Here is a 17,363-nt window from a genome sequence, read left to right on the forward strand (position 1 = left end):
AGACAAAATGGTTGTTATAGGTCAAAGTGCAAGGAAATCAAAGAGGCTAACCAGCAGTGAGTAAAGTTGGTGACAAATTAGAAAGAAGAGTGATTTCATTTTGAGATGGGATTTACTTACTCTGAGAGTGTAGTAAGTAATGAGACTACTCTCAACTCCTCCCATTGAAGTAGCCTGAAAAAAAAAAAAAAAAACCAGAAATTCAGATATATAAGCTTAAAAAATCAATGCATTGAGGCGGGGTTTAGTGAAATCGCATAAATATATACCTTCATGAAAATGTCTACTTCTGGCTCTGAAAATATCCCAGCCTCCTTTTCTCTTCTAGCAAGCCCACAAAGTTCTATGGCACATGCATAACTTTTGTTAAAATGCTACCAAATTCATTTCCAAAGTTACATTAAAATGAAGAGAGTTACTTTGATAATGGATTATGATATGATTTGTTTTGGTTTGGCTGCAGTTACTAACCATATCACGTCCCAACCCCTTGGTACCTTGCCGAAAAGTCTAGAGTTTCTTTGACTGTCAATTCTCCCATATGAACATCATTTTGGATAATATATGCAGATGCCTTCTGTGGCACAAATTCATTCAGCATATATCCATTATAAGTGATTTCTCCTCTACCTTGTTCAACAGATCTCATGTCTAATTAAAGACCCAGATTGAAAAATTGTTTGAAAATATTTTTATATTATAGTATAACAGGTGAAGCTAATGATAATTAAATTGGTTCAAAGCACACGGTGAAGCTGAGGACTGACCTTCAAGGTTGGGTCCAACTTCCCAGCTAATGCCAGCAAAAGGGTTGTTTTGATAATCTCGAGATATGGCCCCAAAAACCAAATGACTCTATTGATATAAGAAAAAAAAATAATTATATGTTTGATAAAGAATAAAAATTAAAATTCTCACCAATATCGCTGAAGCTCTAATCCTTTATCGCTAAAGCTCTCTAACTCTGGCCAAAAACTCCTGCCAAACACAACTAATTAAATAATGATAAACGAGTACACAGGGAAGAACCAAAGAAGAAATAACATGGTAATCACAGAGCCTGCAAATTTTTTAGCTTGCTCTGGTTAAGTGCTGCATGTTGTGCTCCAACAATATTGAGATTGATTATGATAAATAAATAAATAAATAAACAAACCATATTACTCTATAGATGTCTGCATTGGCATTTATGAAAGTGAGAAATGGAAGCAGCAATTGTTATAAGTATGCACTTACTGTAATGTAAGTTATAAGCCCTAATTTCAATTCAAAGCAACAAAGTGGACGCTTACCAATTCACTTCAAACCCCACAATTTCATTTCAAAACTGAAAGCCCAAAAATCCTAAGGAAGAGACGCTTACCAGAGAGAGAGTGAACTGCTTTGCCTCTAAGATTTAATCGGTGACACCAATTGAGAGATGAAAGAGGATGGAGATGAGAGATAGTTAGAGGCAGAGGCTGGGTATCAAATCGAGATGAGATGAGACGGGATGGAACTTACCTAAAATTGAGATAGAGGCGCCGGCAACTAGATGTTGAGAGGAGACGACGATGACGACAGCGTATGGCTTCTTCGATTGGAGCAACGACGGCAAAAATGGAGCGATGGTGGGTGTGGGTTCAACTCAAAGTGAGATTAGTGAGAACTGGAGAGTTTGTAGATGGGGAGGAAGGGAAGGTTTGGGTCATAAAGGATGAGATAGAGCGAGTTAGAGTTTTGTTTTGTGTTTAGTTTAGTTTAGTTTTTTTTTTTTTTGCAGTGTTAGGCGCAATATTTGATTGAAGCGAAAAATTGGGCGGTACGCGAAAAAAATTTGGGGGAAAGAGGCACAAAATTTAATACCGAGGATATTTAGTGTTCCTCGAACAAACCTCATAACAAATAAATTTTAAAATAAGAAAAATATACTGAAAAGTCTCCTTGTGACATCCTCTTCACCTTAAAACTCTAAAAATCTAATTTTTGAATTATAAAAATACGAAGTAATAACAAAACACAACTTTGTTTATAGACAAATCAACACATTCTATGATATAACACTCTTGTTAATTAGATCCAATGATTTTGATTAACTTAAACATATGGAATCAATGGAGGAACCAGACATTCTTTTTAACTCAAACACTCGTTTAACACTCTTAGTTAAATTTAGAAATTCTTTTTCCAAACACTAACACGAATAAGTACAACCAAACCCCAAAAAAAAAAAACACAAATCAGTAGAACTAAAAATTGGAGCCAATTAATTAGCAAACAAACAACCAATGAATAAAGATCAAAAACTTGAGAAATAAAGGTGAGGTAATACCTTAGATTGCATGGAGATTGGGGAAGATTCTGGCTTGGTACCATTGATTTAATGATGTTCTAATATATTAATGTTGTATTTGAGTTTGACCAACCACAAACAATAATGGAGCACGAAAACTCAACTTTGTTCATATACAAATCAAAACATTCTATCTCATAACACTTTTATTTATTAGATCCAATGATTCTCATTAACTCAAACATGTGGAATCATGATTTTAGATCTTCATAATCAAAGGCTAATTTATAAAGAGTTTGTAGCAATTTTCGGTGCATCTTTATGCCTTTTATTTAATTTTAATGAATTGTTTAAGATAAAAGCAATAAATAGTAAAGAAATGACAAGTGTAGACATATTATAGGCCTCTTGTCAAAAACACCGATGGAGTGCCTTTAAGAGAATGACTTGTGTCAATCCATTCTATTTCATATTATTTCTTTTAGATTTAACTTCTATAATTCATAATAAATAAATTAAAAATCAGAAAAATACACAAAAATTCTTAGGAACTCCTTGTGACATTCTCTTCACCTTAAAGCTAGAAATTTTGAATTATAAAATACAAAGAAATACTAAAAACTCAATTTTGTTCATAGACAAAATCCAATGGAAATGAGAAGCCCCCCAAAAATAGTCAAACAATTCCGACGAAATGAGAAGCTCCTCGGAAATAATCAAACAATTCCGACGGAATGAGTAGCCCCTCGGAAATAATCATCTTATTTCCTACGAAAATATTTTTTGTCGTTAATAAAGTTGGCGCAAAGTTTTCCCGCCAAATAAATTACATTTCTGACGATCTTAGAGACTTTTTCCGAGGGTAATTCTTTTGTCGGAAATAAATTTCAGCCCCATGATGTATTTTTGACAGACAACATTTTTTGGTCGGAAAAAACACTTTTACCAAGGGAATTTCGAGGCCCTCGGAAAAAATTGGTCGGTAATGACCCTTTTTTTTGTCGTGTAATTAAAAATAGTGCACCCCTCTTTGTTGACATTAGCCTATCCCAACGATAAGATTTCATCTCTAGAGGCACCCACTCACATCGAACGTCATGTTTTTCTATTACCTATCCATGTAAGCTATAACTTTATATTTGAACTTGAGAGCTTAAAAGTAGTAGGTCTCCTCCTCTTAAAAAATGTATTAACTTATATGCAATGGTTTCTTTAATATTTGTAAGTTTCTATCTTACTTTTTGTTTAATTTCTAATTTCAATTGTTATTGTTAGTTTTTTATGGTTTGGATTTTATTGATGATTTTTCCTTTTTCTAGTTTAATCTATTCACTTGATCTCTGCTTCTATATAGTCTAGTTGACTCTTGGTTTTGTTGAATGGTTGGCTTGTGATTGTGCAATTGTAGATCTATATGACTGCACTTTATACTTCTATTTGTACTCCCATAAAATTTAAATTTTTTTAATTGAAGAATAGTTGCAACCACTCATTTCATTTGCATATAAAAAAAAATGAAAACCTATAGCCTAGAGCCAATTAACCATGTAAACCTGTTTTTAAGAAGAAAAAAATAATGTAATACAATGGATTCTCCATAAAAAAGAATTTAACCCACCATTATGAAATTTACTGGGTCCGCCCCTCATTAGGGTTCGAACCTGAGACCACTAACATGCAAGCAAATCCTCTTAGCACTAAGCTAAAAACCTGTTAGTGCATATTTGGTTGTTATTGGTTACCTGAAAAAGTTAGGGTATAAATGCATTCCATAATTGACTAGTGTCATTAGTGCAACAAATCACTACCGCCATCACCACCATTTTCATGCATGGTTACTACGTACCACCCTTTATTGTTTTTGTGGTTCTACGTACCGTTAAAATATATAGTACATGAAAACTATCGAATTATGTATAACCATTGTTAACAACATTTCTATTCTAGCTGTAGTTTATCGGTTCCACTCCAAACATTTCTAAACACAAATTTTCGGAAATTGAGGGAATTTTAATTTGTTCATAAATGAACCAGATTATAAGTATAAAGATAAAGATGAAGACACGAGAATGGAGTTAGGAGGCCTGTAGTTCAAATATTTTTACCGGCCAAAGACATTTTCAACAGACTAAAAAGAGTAAAAAGCCCATGGTATTTTCAAAACCACCATCCTAGACACAAAACAGCCCATGGTTTCATTTCATCTATAAAAATAACCTAAAGAGCAGTCAGGTGGTATGTGTCAGCAAAAAAACCCTTCTGCCGTCTCTAGTTCTAATTCATATTTTCTTAGGTTTGGGGGTTCCTCTGTGAGAGAGAGAGAGAGAGAGAGAGAGATAAATGGTGAAGGCATCTGAGTTTTCTGAAGGCCAAGAGGAAGAGAAAGATGATACTAGAACTGGAGAGTCTGATCCAGGCTTCAAAATCGCATCGATGATTTACCAGAGGTAGAATTCTATTTTTAAATAACCTTGTGCTGTTAGGGTGTCAATCATGATTGTTTAGATCCAGATCTGGAAAATTGGGAGCACCTTTTGATAAATATGTTCCAATTTCACTCGTTTATTATTAAATTTTTCTAGATTTAGTTTTCTTTTTCTAGAATCTGAAGTCTCTTTTAACAAATCATCCTATGCCGTAAAAACATCCACTAAATTTAAAGGAAATTTATTCGTTATTGTAACCAGAACTGGTTTGGTGATTTAATCGATGTTATTTGATTTGCAGATCTAAAAGTCCTATTAGAATTTTAACATGTTTCAAAACCCTATAGTTTGAGTATATTTGCTCATGGTTTTGATAACCCTTTAGTTTTCATGATGTACCAGAATTATATATATGTATCCAATGCTACACAAATTGGAAGCTAACAATCGTAATGGGACCACACTTAACAGAAACCCTGCTGATTTTAACATGCCGGGAGTAGGAAACGGGTACATGATTAGAGGTGAAGACCTACAATTTGGGAAGCAGATTCCTTTTTCAAGGAGGCATGGCTTAGTTAAAGTGGATCAGCACAAGTGGCAGAGAAATATGAAAGCCCTTTACCAAAAAGGAAACGTATACCACATTGAATTTGAGGAGGTTCGCACTTGCTCATGATATCTACGCTTATTAGTATTTCCTTTCCTTGTTTAAACGAGTTTATGAATTCTATTGTATTCTGCAGGGAAATTTTTTCCAAGAAAAGGCACGTGAAGTGGATGAAGAGTCAAATGAAATGATTCTTAGAACAAGGTTAGCATCCTCTTCGTTGAAATTTTTATGGTGTGTGTTTCTACTCTTTGGGGACATTATTAATGGTGGTGTAGACTTTCAAAATGTTAATTTTTCTATTTTATTGTGTTCTTGATCAGAAATGTTGAGACACAAGGAGAAATAGTGCTCAACTTGCATGGAAAAGTTTTCCAAGAAAAGACAAGTGAAGTAGATAATGAGTCAAATGAAATGATTCTTAGAACAAGGTTAGCATCCTTTTCGTTGAAATTTTTATGGTGTGTGTTTCTACTCTTTGGGGACATTATTAATGGTGGTGTAGACTTTCAAAATGTTAATTTTTCTATTTTATTGTGTTCTTGATCAGAAATGTTGAGACACAAGGAGAAATAGTGCTCAACTTGCATGGAAAAGTTTTCCAAGAAAAGGCAAGTGAAGTAGATAATGAGTCAAATGAAATGATTCTTAGAACAAGGTTAGCATCCTTTTCGTTGAAATTTTTATGGTGTGTACGTTTCTCCTCTTTGTGGACATTGATTAATGGTGGTGTATAGAGTTCCACAATGTTAATTAATTTTTTTCTTTTATTGTGTTCCTCGTTAGAAATGTTGAGACACAAGGAGAAATAGTGCTTGACTATTGCATGGACATTTTTTTCTAAGAAAAGGCACGTGAAGCAGATAAGGAATATTCAAATGAAATGACTCTTAAGATGAGGTGAGTCACGGAGTCCCACATTGTTAATTTTAGGGTGTTGTTAAACGAACCTTAAAATTAACTGAGTACCCTTACCACACCATCAAACTATTTATTGAATTACAATTTTACCCAAATATAAAATGACCAAAAAATATATATTGAATTGTGAAACAAATGTAATTTTATTATGTATACTTTACTCACCATATCCAACCCTAATGAAATGTGAACAAAAAATCCTACATCCGAAATCCTTAGTATTAACTCCAACTATTTGATCATCGTTATTTAGTAATTCATTGATGCATACAAATCTCATGGTATTTTCGTGAATCATAATTTATTTTTAGGTGGAATAGATACTAGTGCAACTACAATGACATGGGTGATGGCAGAATTACCAGAGGTACAGCTCCATTTTTAATTATGTATATATGTTATCAGTAACCTTGTGCTTTTAGGGTTTCATAATCATGATTGTTTAGATCCAGATCTGGAAAATTGGGAGCTCCTTTTGATAAACATCTTACAATTTCACCCTTTTATTATTAAATTTTTATAGATTTAGTTTTCTTCTTCTAGAATCTGAAGTCTCTTTTTAACAAATCATCCTATGCCATAAAAACATGCATTAAATTTAAAGGAAATTTATTCGTTATTGTAACCAGAACTGGTCTGGTGATTCAATCGATGATATTTGATTTGTAGATCTAAGAGTCCTATTACAATTTTAACATGTCTAGCATATTTGCTCATGGTTCGGAAATTCTTTGTTTCAAAACTGTCTAGTCTGAGTATATTTTCTCATGGTTTTGATGTATAATCTTCTGGTTTTGATGATGTACCAGAATTATATATATGTATCCAATGCTACACAAATTGGAAGTAAGAATCGGGTACATGGTTAGAGATGAAGAAAAATTTGGGAAGCGGATTCCTTTTTCAAGGAGGCATGGCTTAGTTAAAGTGGATCAGCACAAGTGGCAGAGAAATATGAAAGCCCTCTACCAAAAAGGAAACGTATATACCACATTGAATTTGAGGAGGTTCTCACTTGCTCATGATATCTACGCTTATTAGTATTTCCTTTCCTTGTTTAAACGAGTTTATGAATTCTATTGTATTCTGCAGGGAAATTTTTTCCAAGAAAAGGCACGTGAAGTGGATGAAGAGTCAAATGAAATGATTCTTAGAACAAGGTTAGCATCCTTTTCGTTGAAATTTTTATGGTGTGTGTTTCTACTCTTTGGGGACATTGATTAATGGTGGTGTATAGACTTTCAAAATGTTAATTTTTCTATTTTATTGTGTTCTTGATCAGAAATGTTGAGACACAAGGAGAAATAGTGCTCAACTTGCATGGAAATGTTTTCCAAGAAAAGACAAGTGAAGTAGATAAGGAGTCAAATGAAATGATTCTAGGAATAAGGTTAGCATCCTTTTCGTTGAAATTTTTATGGTGAGTGTTTCTACTCTTTGTGGACATTGATTAATGGTGGTGTATAGAGTTCCACAATGTTAATTAATTTCTTTCTTTTATTGTGTTCCTCGTTAGAAATGTTGAGACACAAGGAGAAATAGTGCTTGACTATTGCATGTACTTTTTTTTCCAAGAAAAGGCACGTAAAGCAGTTAAGGATTCAAATGAAATGACTCTTAAGACGAGGTGAGTCATGGAGTCCCACAATGTTAATTTTAGGGTGTTGTTAAATGAACTTTAAAATTAACTGAGTACACCCTACTACACCATCAAACTATTTATTGAATTACAATTTTACTCAAAATATAAAATGACCAAAAAATATATATTGAATTGTGAAACAAATGTAATTTTATTATGTAAACTTTACTCACCATATTCAACCCTAATGAAATGTGAACAAAAAATCCTACATCCAAAATCCTTAGTATTAACCCCAACTATTTGATTATCGTTATTTAGTAATTCATTGATGCATACAAATCTCATGGTACTTTCGTGAATCATAATTTATTTTTAGGTGGAATAGATACCAGTGCAACTACAATGACATGGGCGATGGCAGAATTAGCTAGGAAACAGAAACTGATGAAGAAAGCCCAAGAAGAAGTTAGAAGATGCATTGGAAACACAAAGGAAAAATCAGTGAACGAGATACAGATGAGCTTCAATACGTCAAGATGATAATCAAAGAGACTCGATTGCATCCTCAAGCTCCAATGATTATTCCAAGAGAAACCATGTCTCATTTCAAAATCCAAGGTTCTGATATTGACCCAAAAACACTTGTCTTTGTAAATAGCTGGGCAATTGCACGAGACCTTGAGTCTTGGAAGGACTCAGAAGAATTTATCCCAGAAAGGTTTGATGGCAGTTCCATTGATTATAAAGGGCAGAATTTTGAGTTTTTACTATTTGGAGCTGGTCGAAGAATTTGTCCTCGGATGTACATGGGAATAACAACACTACAGCTTGGACTTGCAAATCTTCTCTACTGGTTTGATTGGAAATTGCTTAATGGGATGAAAGGAGGAAGATATCGATATGGAAGAAAATAGGGCGTACCATGGGTATTTTTGGTAGTTAAATAAGGTATACTTAGTTAATTTTATGTTTTGATCTAAATATTAGGGTATATTTAGATCATAGGGTGTACTCATCATAAATTTTAAGACACAAGGAGAAATAGTGTTTGACTTGCTTGGACACGGTGCCAAGCAATATAATGTTATTATCCCATGGCCAATCTTCACCGTCATGGTACTAATCCATATTACTCTTACATGAACATAATACTGTCATAGTTATGTTTAACACAATACATTTATAGTCACATTTTGTGATTCCCATTTTCCTTACATTTTGTTCAAAAATGCTAGCAACCTTCTTTCTAACCTTCTTCCTTTTACTCATGACATGTGTCACTTTTTATACGCTTAAAACAATGTCAATACACTTAAAACAATGTTGTAAATTCATTACACAAGCTAAATTTTGTTTTCCAAGTTTATACTTATTAAATGTATTGAATTTTTTTTTTTTTTTAACAACTTTCTTACCATCTTATTAAAAATATATATATATTTTTTAAAACGCCAGTTTATTTATTTATTTTTGTAAAAGGTTTATTTATTTATTTTTAATTCAATGATAAATTTTTTTCTTAGTTACAAAAGAAGTCCATGCTATGCTAGGACAACAATTTATTATTACAGTCGGTATCCTTTGGAAAAACGAAAAGTATACTTTTATATATATATATTTATAAAAAAAAACCTACGTTTTTTCTTATTTAATTTTTTTATATGGTGGAAATAAAGCTATGCAAGGACTGAAGGTTTTATTAGCGCGACATATGTGTTCTTTAGAAAAACCAAAAATCAAACAGTTTTTTTTATATATAAAAACCTGTCTTTTTTCTTATTTAATTTTTTAATAAGGTGGAAAGAAAGTTGTTAAAATATTGGCTTGTTGTAAAAAAAAAATATGTACATATATATATATATATATTTAATAAGGGTTAATTTGGAAAAGAAAAATTAGCTTGTGTGATGATTGATGACAATGTTTTAAGTGTAAGGGAAATGACACATGTCATGAGGAAAAGGGAGAAAGTCCAAAAGAGAAGGTTAGAGAGAAGGTTACTAGCAATTCCAATTGTTCAAATCAAATGCCAGGATCAATATTGCAATGGGTTGTGCAACAGTGGCATGATGGATTCGCTTAAGGGTTTTCCCTTTTTTGTTTATGAACCTGGCTCTCGTGCCAAGATGAAGAATTTAATATTATTTGGCTAATATTGTTGTGTGTTATTCATCACACAATGAGGAATATATATACACGTAGGGTTACAATCCTAATCTCACTATTGCAGAGAGTAATTATAGGACTATACTAGAAAACCTAATATTACAAGAAATTACCTAAGATATAATACAAAAGTTAGCATGAATAAGAAAAAATAATTTATCTTGGTGGGTATACTGTCATCTTCCAAACTCATATTGACAAATCCATGCTTTATTTTAAATTTTTGGTTGCACTATGAATTTGAACCACACATGTAACAATAAATTTGCTCAAATGGCCCATCTTCACAACCCTTAAACATAGTATGCATCGAGCAAAGGGCCACTAGCGTAGTTTGGAGCAATTGCTCCTCCAGTAAAGGTTTTGGATTCTAGTCCTAGCATTCGTGTAGTGTGTGCGTGAGTTTAGTATGTTGTTGATCCTCTCAATATGAAAGATTCTAAAAAAAACATAAGATGCTTAGGTTGTAATTTCGTAGAAGTATATAACATATCTTATAATAGCTTCTCTCTTGGTCACAATTCATGTTCTCTTTTTCCTTCCCGATTCTTTTAGCTGATTTTACTACTGCTAGTTGTCAATATCTATCTTCATGTATTTTACTTTTGTAATAATTATACATTCTTTGTAAGAAGTTCATTATAAATATATAGAGAATATTTACAACGGCTTTGTATAATATTTTGTTTTGAATTCAACATAATGATCCAAATATTCATTTTCTAATTTTCATTGCTAGGATTGGCATTATATATGCAGCATGCTTAAACGTTTTAAGAACTTTGTTGTTGACATAGACTATATAGTATGCCACCCACTTTGATTCTTGGAGCTACTCATTTTCATAGGTTCCATCTTTGTTATAGATGATACTTCGGGTTGTCTCCGGTTGATTTTCCTAGAATTTTTTTTGTCAATACAGTATTGCAGACATGGGTTAGGTGCCAAGGTAGTGCCCCTTTGCATTCAAGTTTGAATTCCCCTAGAGTATATTAATAATTTAGACTATTACTTGTATTTAGAAATAAATTTTATTTTTATAATAAAAAGTCAGACTGGTGTTACTTAACATGAAAATAACAAGTTAGGTTTTATTTTCTAAGGACCAATTTGGGAGTGCTTCTACAGAAAGAACTTATTCTCATACGAGCTTTATTAGAAGATCATCGAAAATTTAGCTGAAAATCCAAGTGCTTCTTGAAAATGCGCCTACAATGTGCTTCTCCATAGAGTGCTTTTATGATCCATTAGCGCGCGCTTCTAAATTGTTCTATGAAACACGGTTATAAGTGTTTCTGGTTGTCCAAAAGCACTTTTAGCCCTCCCAAAATCCCCCCTACACAAACCCTAAGTGTAACTCTAGCGTATTTGGTTGTTAATTTTTTTTTCAATCCAAGTTTTGGATGGGGGATGGCGAGGGGTTATTAGGGTTTGAACCTGAGACCACTAACATGCAGGTAAATACTCTTACCACTGGCTATGAACCCGTTGGCGCATATTTGGTTGTTATTGGTTACTTGAAAAGTTAGGGTTTAAATGCATGCCATAATCGACTAGTGTCATTAATGCTACAAATCATTATCACCACCACCACTACTTCCATGCATGGTTACTACGTACCATCAGTTATCGTTTCTGTAGTTCTTCGTACCATTATAATAAAACATGAAAACTATCGAGTTATGTATAACCATTGTTAACAAAATTTCTAAAATTCTATAGTTTATCAGTTCCACTCCAAACATTTCTAAACACAAATTTTTGAAAATTGAGGGAATTTTAATTTGTTTATAAATGAACCACATTATAAGTATAAAGACAAAGATGAAGACACGAGGATGGAGCCAGGAGGTCTGTAGTTCAAAAAAATTCACCTGCCAGAAAACATCCCATAGTATTTTTCACCTACTAATTAAAAAGAGTAAGAAGCCCATGTATTTTCAAACCACCCTCCTAGACACAAAACAGCCCATGGTTTTATTTCATCTATAAAAATAACCTAAAGAGCAGTCAGTTGGAATGTGTCAACAAAAAAACCCTTCTGCCGTCTCCAGTTCTAATTCATATTTTATTAGGTTTGGGGTTCCTCTGTGTGTGTGTGAGAGAGAGAGAGAGAGAGAGAGAGAGAGAGATCAATGGTGAAGGCATCTGAGTTTTCTGAAGGCCAAGATGAAGAGGAAGGTGATGCTAGAACTGTAGAGTCTGATCCAGGCTTCAAAATCGCATCGTTGATTTACCAGAGGTACAGTTCCATTTTTAATTATGTATATATGTCATCAATAACCTTGTGCGGTTAGGGTTTCATAATCATGATTCTTTAGATCCGGATCTGGAAAATTGGGAGCTCCTTTTGATAAATATGTTCCAATTTCACCCGTTTATTATTAAATTTTTCTAGATTTAGTTTTCTTCTCCTAGAATCTGAAGTCTCTTTTTAACAAATCATCCTATGCCGTAAAAACATCCACTAAATTTGAAGGAAATTTATTCGTTATGGTAACCAGAACTGGTTTGGTTATTCAATCGATGTTATTTGATTTGCAGATCTAAATGCCCTATTAGAATTTTAACATGTTTAGTATATTTTGCTCATGGTTTTGATATATAATCCTCGGGTTTTGATAACCCTTTGGTTTTGATGATGTACCAGAATTATATACATGTATCCAATTCTACACAAATTGGAAGCTAACAATGGTAATGGGACCATGAAGCCTCTAAACATTTCCAAATCTTCAATCTGCTCATTTAACAGAAACCCTGCTGATTTTAACGGGTACATGATTAGAGGTGAAGACCTAAAATTTGGGAAGCGGATTCCTTTTTCAAGGAGGCATGGCTTAGTTAAAGTGGATCAGCACAAGTGGCAGAGAAATATGAAAGCCCTCTACCAAAAATGAAACGCGCACCACATTGAATTTGATGAGGTTCTCACTTGCTCATGATATCAAACCCTATTAGTATTTCCTTTGCTTTTTAAATGAGTTTATGAATTCTATTGCATTCTGCAGGGAAAACTTTTCCAAGAAAAGGCACGTGAAGTGGATGAAGAGTCAAATGAAATGATTCTTAGAACAAGGATTAGCATCCCTTTCGTTGAAATTTTTATGATGTGTGTTTCTACTCTTTGTGGACATTGATTAATGATGGTGTATAGAGCTCCACAATGTTAATTAATTTTTTCTTTTATTGTGTTCCTCATTAGAAATATTGAGATACAAGGAGAAACAGTGCTTGACTATTGCATTGACATTTTTTTTCCAAGAAAAGGCACGTGAATCAGATATTGAGTCGAATGACGAGGTGAACCATCCTTCGGTTTGAAGTTTTTGTGGTGTATGTTTCTACTCTCTTTAGACATTGGTTAAAGGTGGTGTACACAGAGTCCCACAATGTTAATTTTTGGGTGTTGTTAAACGAACCTTAAAATTAACTAAGTATACCCTACCACACCACCAAACTATTTATTAAATTACTATTTTACCCTAATATAAAATGACCAGAAAGATTGAATTGTGAAACAAATGTAATTTTATTAAGTGCACAAATGTCAGTGAAAAATCCTACATCCAAAAACCTTAGTATTAACTCCAATTATTTGTGTCATCTTTATTTAGTCATCCATTGATGCAAACAAATCTCATGGTACTTTCGTCAATCATAATTTATTTTTAGGTGGAACAGATACCAGTACAACTAAAATGATGTGGGCGATGGCAGAGCTAGCTAGGAAACCGAAACTGATGAAGAAAGCCCAAGAAGAAATTAGAAGATGCGTTGGAAACAAAGGAAATATCAGTGAACGAGATACAAATGAGCTTCAATACGTCAAGATGATAGTCAAAGATACCAGATTGCATCCTCCAGCTCCAATTATTATTCCAAGAGAAAACATGGCTCATTTCAAAATATAAGGTTATGATATTGACCCCAAAACACTTGTCTTTGTCAATGGCTAGGCAATTGCACGAGACCTTGAGTCTTGGAAGGACCCAGAAGAATTCATCCCAGAAAGGTTCGATGGCAGCTCCATTGATTATAAAGGGCAGCATTTTGAGTTTTTACCATTTGGAGCTAGTCGAAGAATATGTCCTGTGATGTACATGGGAATAACAACACTACATATTAGGGTGTATACCATGGGTAATTTTGGTAGTTAAATAGGGTATACTCAGTTAATTTTGTATTTTAATCTAAATATTAGGGTGTACTTAGAAGATCATAGGGTGTACTAATTTTAGAGTTTGTTTAACAACACCTTAATTAATTTATTTATTTTAAATCTTTTATTGTGTTCCTCATCAGAATTATTAAGACACAAGGAGAAATAGTGCTTGACTTGCTTGGTCACGATGCCAAGCAATCCCATGGCCGATCTTCACCATCATGGCACTAATCCATATTACTCTTACATGAACATAATACCTTCATAGTCACGTTTAACATATAGTCACGTCCCATTCTCCTTGCCTTTTGTGGAGTCAAATAGTTATCAAATGAGATGGCCCAGGATGGGAGGATGTGTAGAACTCCTGTTTGTTGGAATAATGCCACCTTCTTGGAACACATCAAACCCTATCACTAGTTTCCATAGCCAGCTTAATTGCTTATTCCTTGCATGCCAGGGCTAGGCTAAGATTCCCTACTTATGATACTACCTACTCTCGTTTCAACGTGAGATTTTGATGATGTACCAGAATTATACAATCTTTTTGGAAGTGAAACATAATTTATTACATTCTAATTTAATGACGCTAATTAAAATTTTATTTACTTAATTCATCCGAGCCATCCTTATATTTCAATCGGGTCGTTCCCAACGGCCAGTTACCTTCTCTTTCCAAGTAAAAAAAAAAAAAAAAAGAAGGGAAAAGAGTCGAAGAAGAAAATTACAAATTTATTAAATAACTTAGCTCGAACGCCCACAGGCTTTTAGATGAAGAATGTCCCCTTGCTTGACCTGGCCTGGTGAAGCTCTTGGCTATCCCATTTTGATTTGTAAATTCGATATTTTGTTGGCTCTTGTGCATTTGCCACTCTTATAGTTGCGAGCTATTTATCTGGGATATTTCTACGTTTGGCTTGGATGATGTTTTTGTGAGCTGGTTGAAAGTTAATTATTTTTCTACCCCACATTTACTTACCAAATAAGAACACGGAATGATATATGTAACCCTTAAAAGGAAGTTACATCAAGTGTTTTGGAAGATTAATCTTTTCACTATTTTATTTAAGGCTGTTATTAGATGTTTTAGAGTTATTGTGCTTAATGAGCGCACCACCGTTTATTGGTCAATTTTTTTCATTCTTTTCCACCCATTATGCCCTTCATTTGATGTCTTCGTAAGCAATTGAATTGTGCAAATTGGGATTTATATTGATTATTTTTTTATTTTTTTTATAAAGAATAGTTTATTATTATTATTATATGTTTATAAACAAAACAGAAGGGAGATCTCACACACACGCAACTCGGGGCTCTTAAGTTTTGAGTGGTGGTTAACAAGTTTTGTGACGGCAAATCAACATTACCGTGTGACTCATGGATTTCGGATTTAGTATCCGGTATTATTTTTAGAAAGACAAAGAAAAAGAAATATACGAAAACATGTTTATAAAGTACTTAATCCTTCCTGCTTAAACCGGCGATGTATGCGAATGCTTTTATTTGTTGGGCTTGATGCATTTTATTGGATTCGTTACTGCATCAGGTTTTTCTCCTCGCACAAATAGCTCGGCGGTTAAGGTGAGGCAACCATTGGCGGCTGTCTCTCCTCCCAGAGCAGGCAGAAGCTATTAATTTTATAAATATATGATTTAATTGAACTTGAACTTAATTTTCATCCACTCACAATTAACGCCTTCTATAGGGAGGATTGTAGTAGGTTGCAGAACCAGTGCTGACTTGATAATTAATGCTGTGAGGATGAACAAGTTGTGTAGCCTTTCCATGCCATCGCTAGTTTCTTTTCTAGTGATCTAATCAAAGGACTGCTAGGTGTGCTCTAATTTTGGCTTAGAAACTTAATTTATAGAGTCTTCGTAGGATATTTTAATCTAGACTCCTTCCTCTTTTCCTTTCTGTTGCACTTCTGATCTATTGTATTTGAATTTCTTAGATATACTACGACCCGACGAGATACGCGAGGCCTTTAGAATTGTAAACGTTTTTTAAAAGCAAGGATATTTTTATTTTTATTTTTTATTGCTTGATAAAACACCATGTCTTGGTTCACCACACCAAATATAAACTCTTGTTGTTTTTACTGTAATTTAACTGAAACAGCAAGGTAAGTTTTTATTTGGGAATGTTCATGAAATTCAAGCAGATATGGAGACTACTTAGTAGTTTTGGTATCTCTGATCGAAGTCTGGTCTTTAGCCTATGCGAGTGAATTGGCCCACAAAATCGCCCCAAGCTTGTGATGTCGAATTTTTTAGGCGCAGTCCGTTTGCCAGTGGAGAGATTCGGGCGGTCCTTCATAGCATGATTCAATATTTCAAAACTACATCATTGTTCAATGGCTACAATTCTGGATGATGTACCCTTAACATTGTGGGCGCACCCCATGGTTGAAAGTTAATAAAAAAATAAACACTTTTAAACATAGAAATACTACCTAAAATCCACATTTTACTTACCAAATAAGAACACGGGGAAATACCACACTTGTTGGGTCATCGTTGCCTACTGAATGATATATGTAACCCTTAAAAGGAAGTTACATCAAGTGTTTTGGAAGATTAATCTTTTCACTATTTTATTTAAGGCTGTTATTAGATGTTTTGGAGTTATTGTGCTTAATGAGCGCACCACCGTTTATTGGTCAATTTTTTTCGTTCTTTTCCACCCATTATGCCCTTCATTTGATGTCTTCGTAAGCAATTGAATTGTGCAAATTGGGATTTATATTGATTATTTTTTTATTTTTTTTATAAGGAATAGTTTATTATTATTATTATATATCCAAATAAGTGATGGTATAAACTAAACAGGATGGAGATTTCTCACACACACGCAACTAAGATGTCATTGGAGTTCAAATCTAAGATTTCTTATTTGCAAGTCAATGTGCTTTTGCACTCGGCTAGATCCCGTTAACAAGATTCATATTGATTCTTAAATAATTTTTTATGTCACGGCAAATCAACATTACCGCTGATATGTCATCAATACATATTGGAATTCATTATACTAGGCTTGAGGGATCCACCTATTATTCTACATTATGAAAGACAAAGAAAAAGAAATAGAGGTACGAAAACATGACCATTCTCTCTAACACTGGCTGAAAGTATATCTTAATCCTTCCTGCTCCTAAACCGGCGATGGATGCGAATGCTTCTCTAGACAAGTCAAGTTGTTGGGCTTGACAGCCGAGG

The 17,363-nt window shown here is 33.7% G+C and overlaps 1 protein-coding gene and 1 long non-coding RNA gene across 2 annotated transcripts; both read left to right on the forward strand.

Annotated features, from left to right (window-relative positions):
• The first annotated feature begins 4,527 nt into the window (after positions 1–4,527).
• LOC148920327 (uncharacterized) lies at positions 4,528–6,045 on the forward strand. Its single transcript, XM_089047611.1, has 4 exons — positions 4,528–4,719; positions 5,101–5,359; positions 5,445–5,512; positions 5,859–6,045. The coding sequence occupies exons 1-4, from the start codon at positions 4,613–4,615 to the stop codon at positions 6,043–6,045; spliced, it is 621 nt and encodes a 206-aa protein (XP_088903737.1). The 5' UTR covers positions 4,528–4,612.
• A 48-nt stretch (positions 6,046–6,093) lies between these two features.
• LOC148920328 (uncharacterized) lies at positions 6,094–7,342 on the forward strand. The gene is made up of 3 exons (XR_016123614.1): positions 6,094–6,208; positions 6,541–6,596; positions 7,039–7,342. It is a non-coding gene; the product is annotated as an uncharacterized LOC148920328 (long non-coding RNA).
• Positions 7,343–17,363: the final 10,021 nt, after the last annotated feature.

The sequence above is a fragment of the Prunus mume genome, linkage group LG2, assembly GCF_029339155.1.
Source record: "Prunus mume cultivar Tortuosa linkage group LG2, ASM2933915v1, whole genome shotgun sequence".
Lineage (NCBI taxonomy): Eukaryota > Viridiplantae > Streptophyta > Magnoliopsida > Rosales > Rosaceae > Prunus > Prunus mume.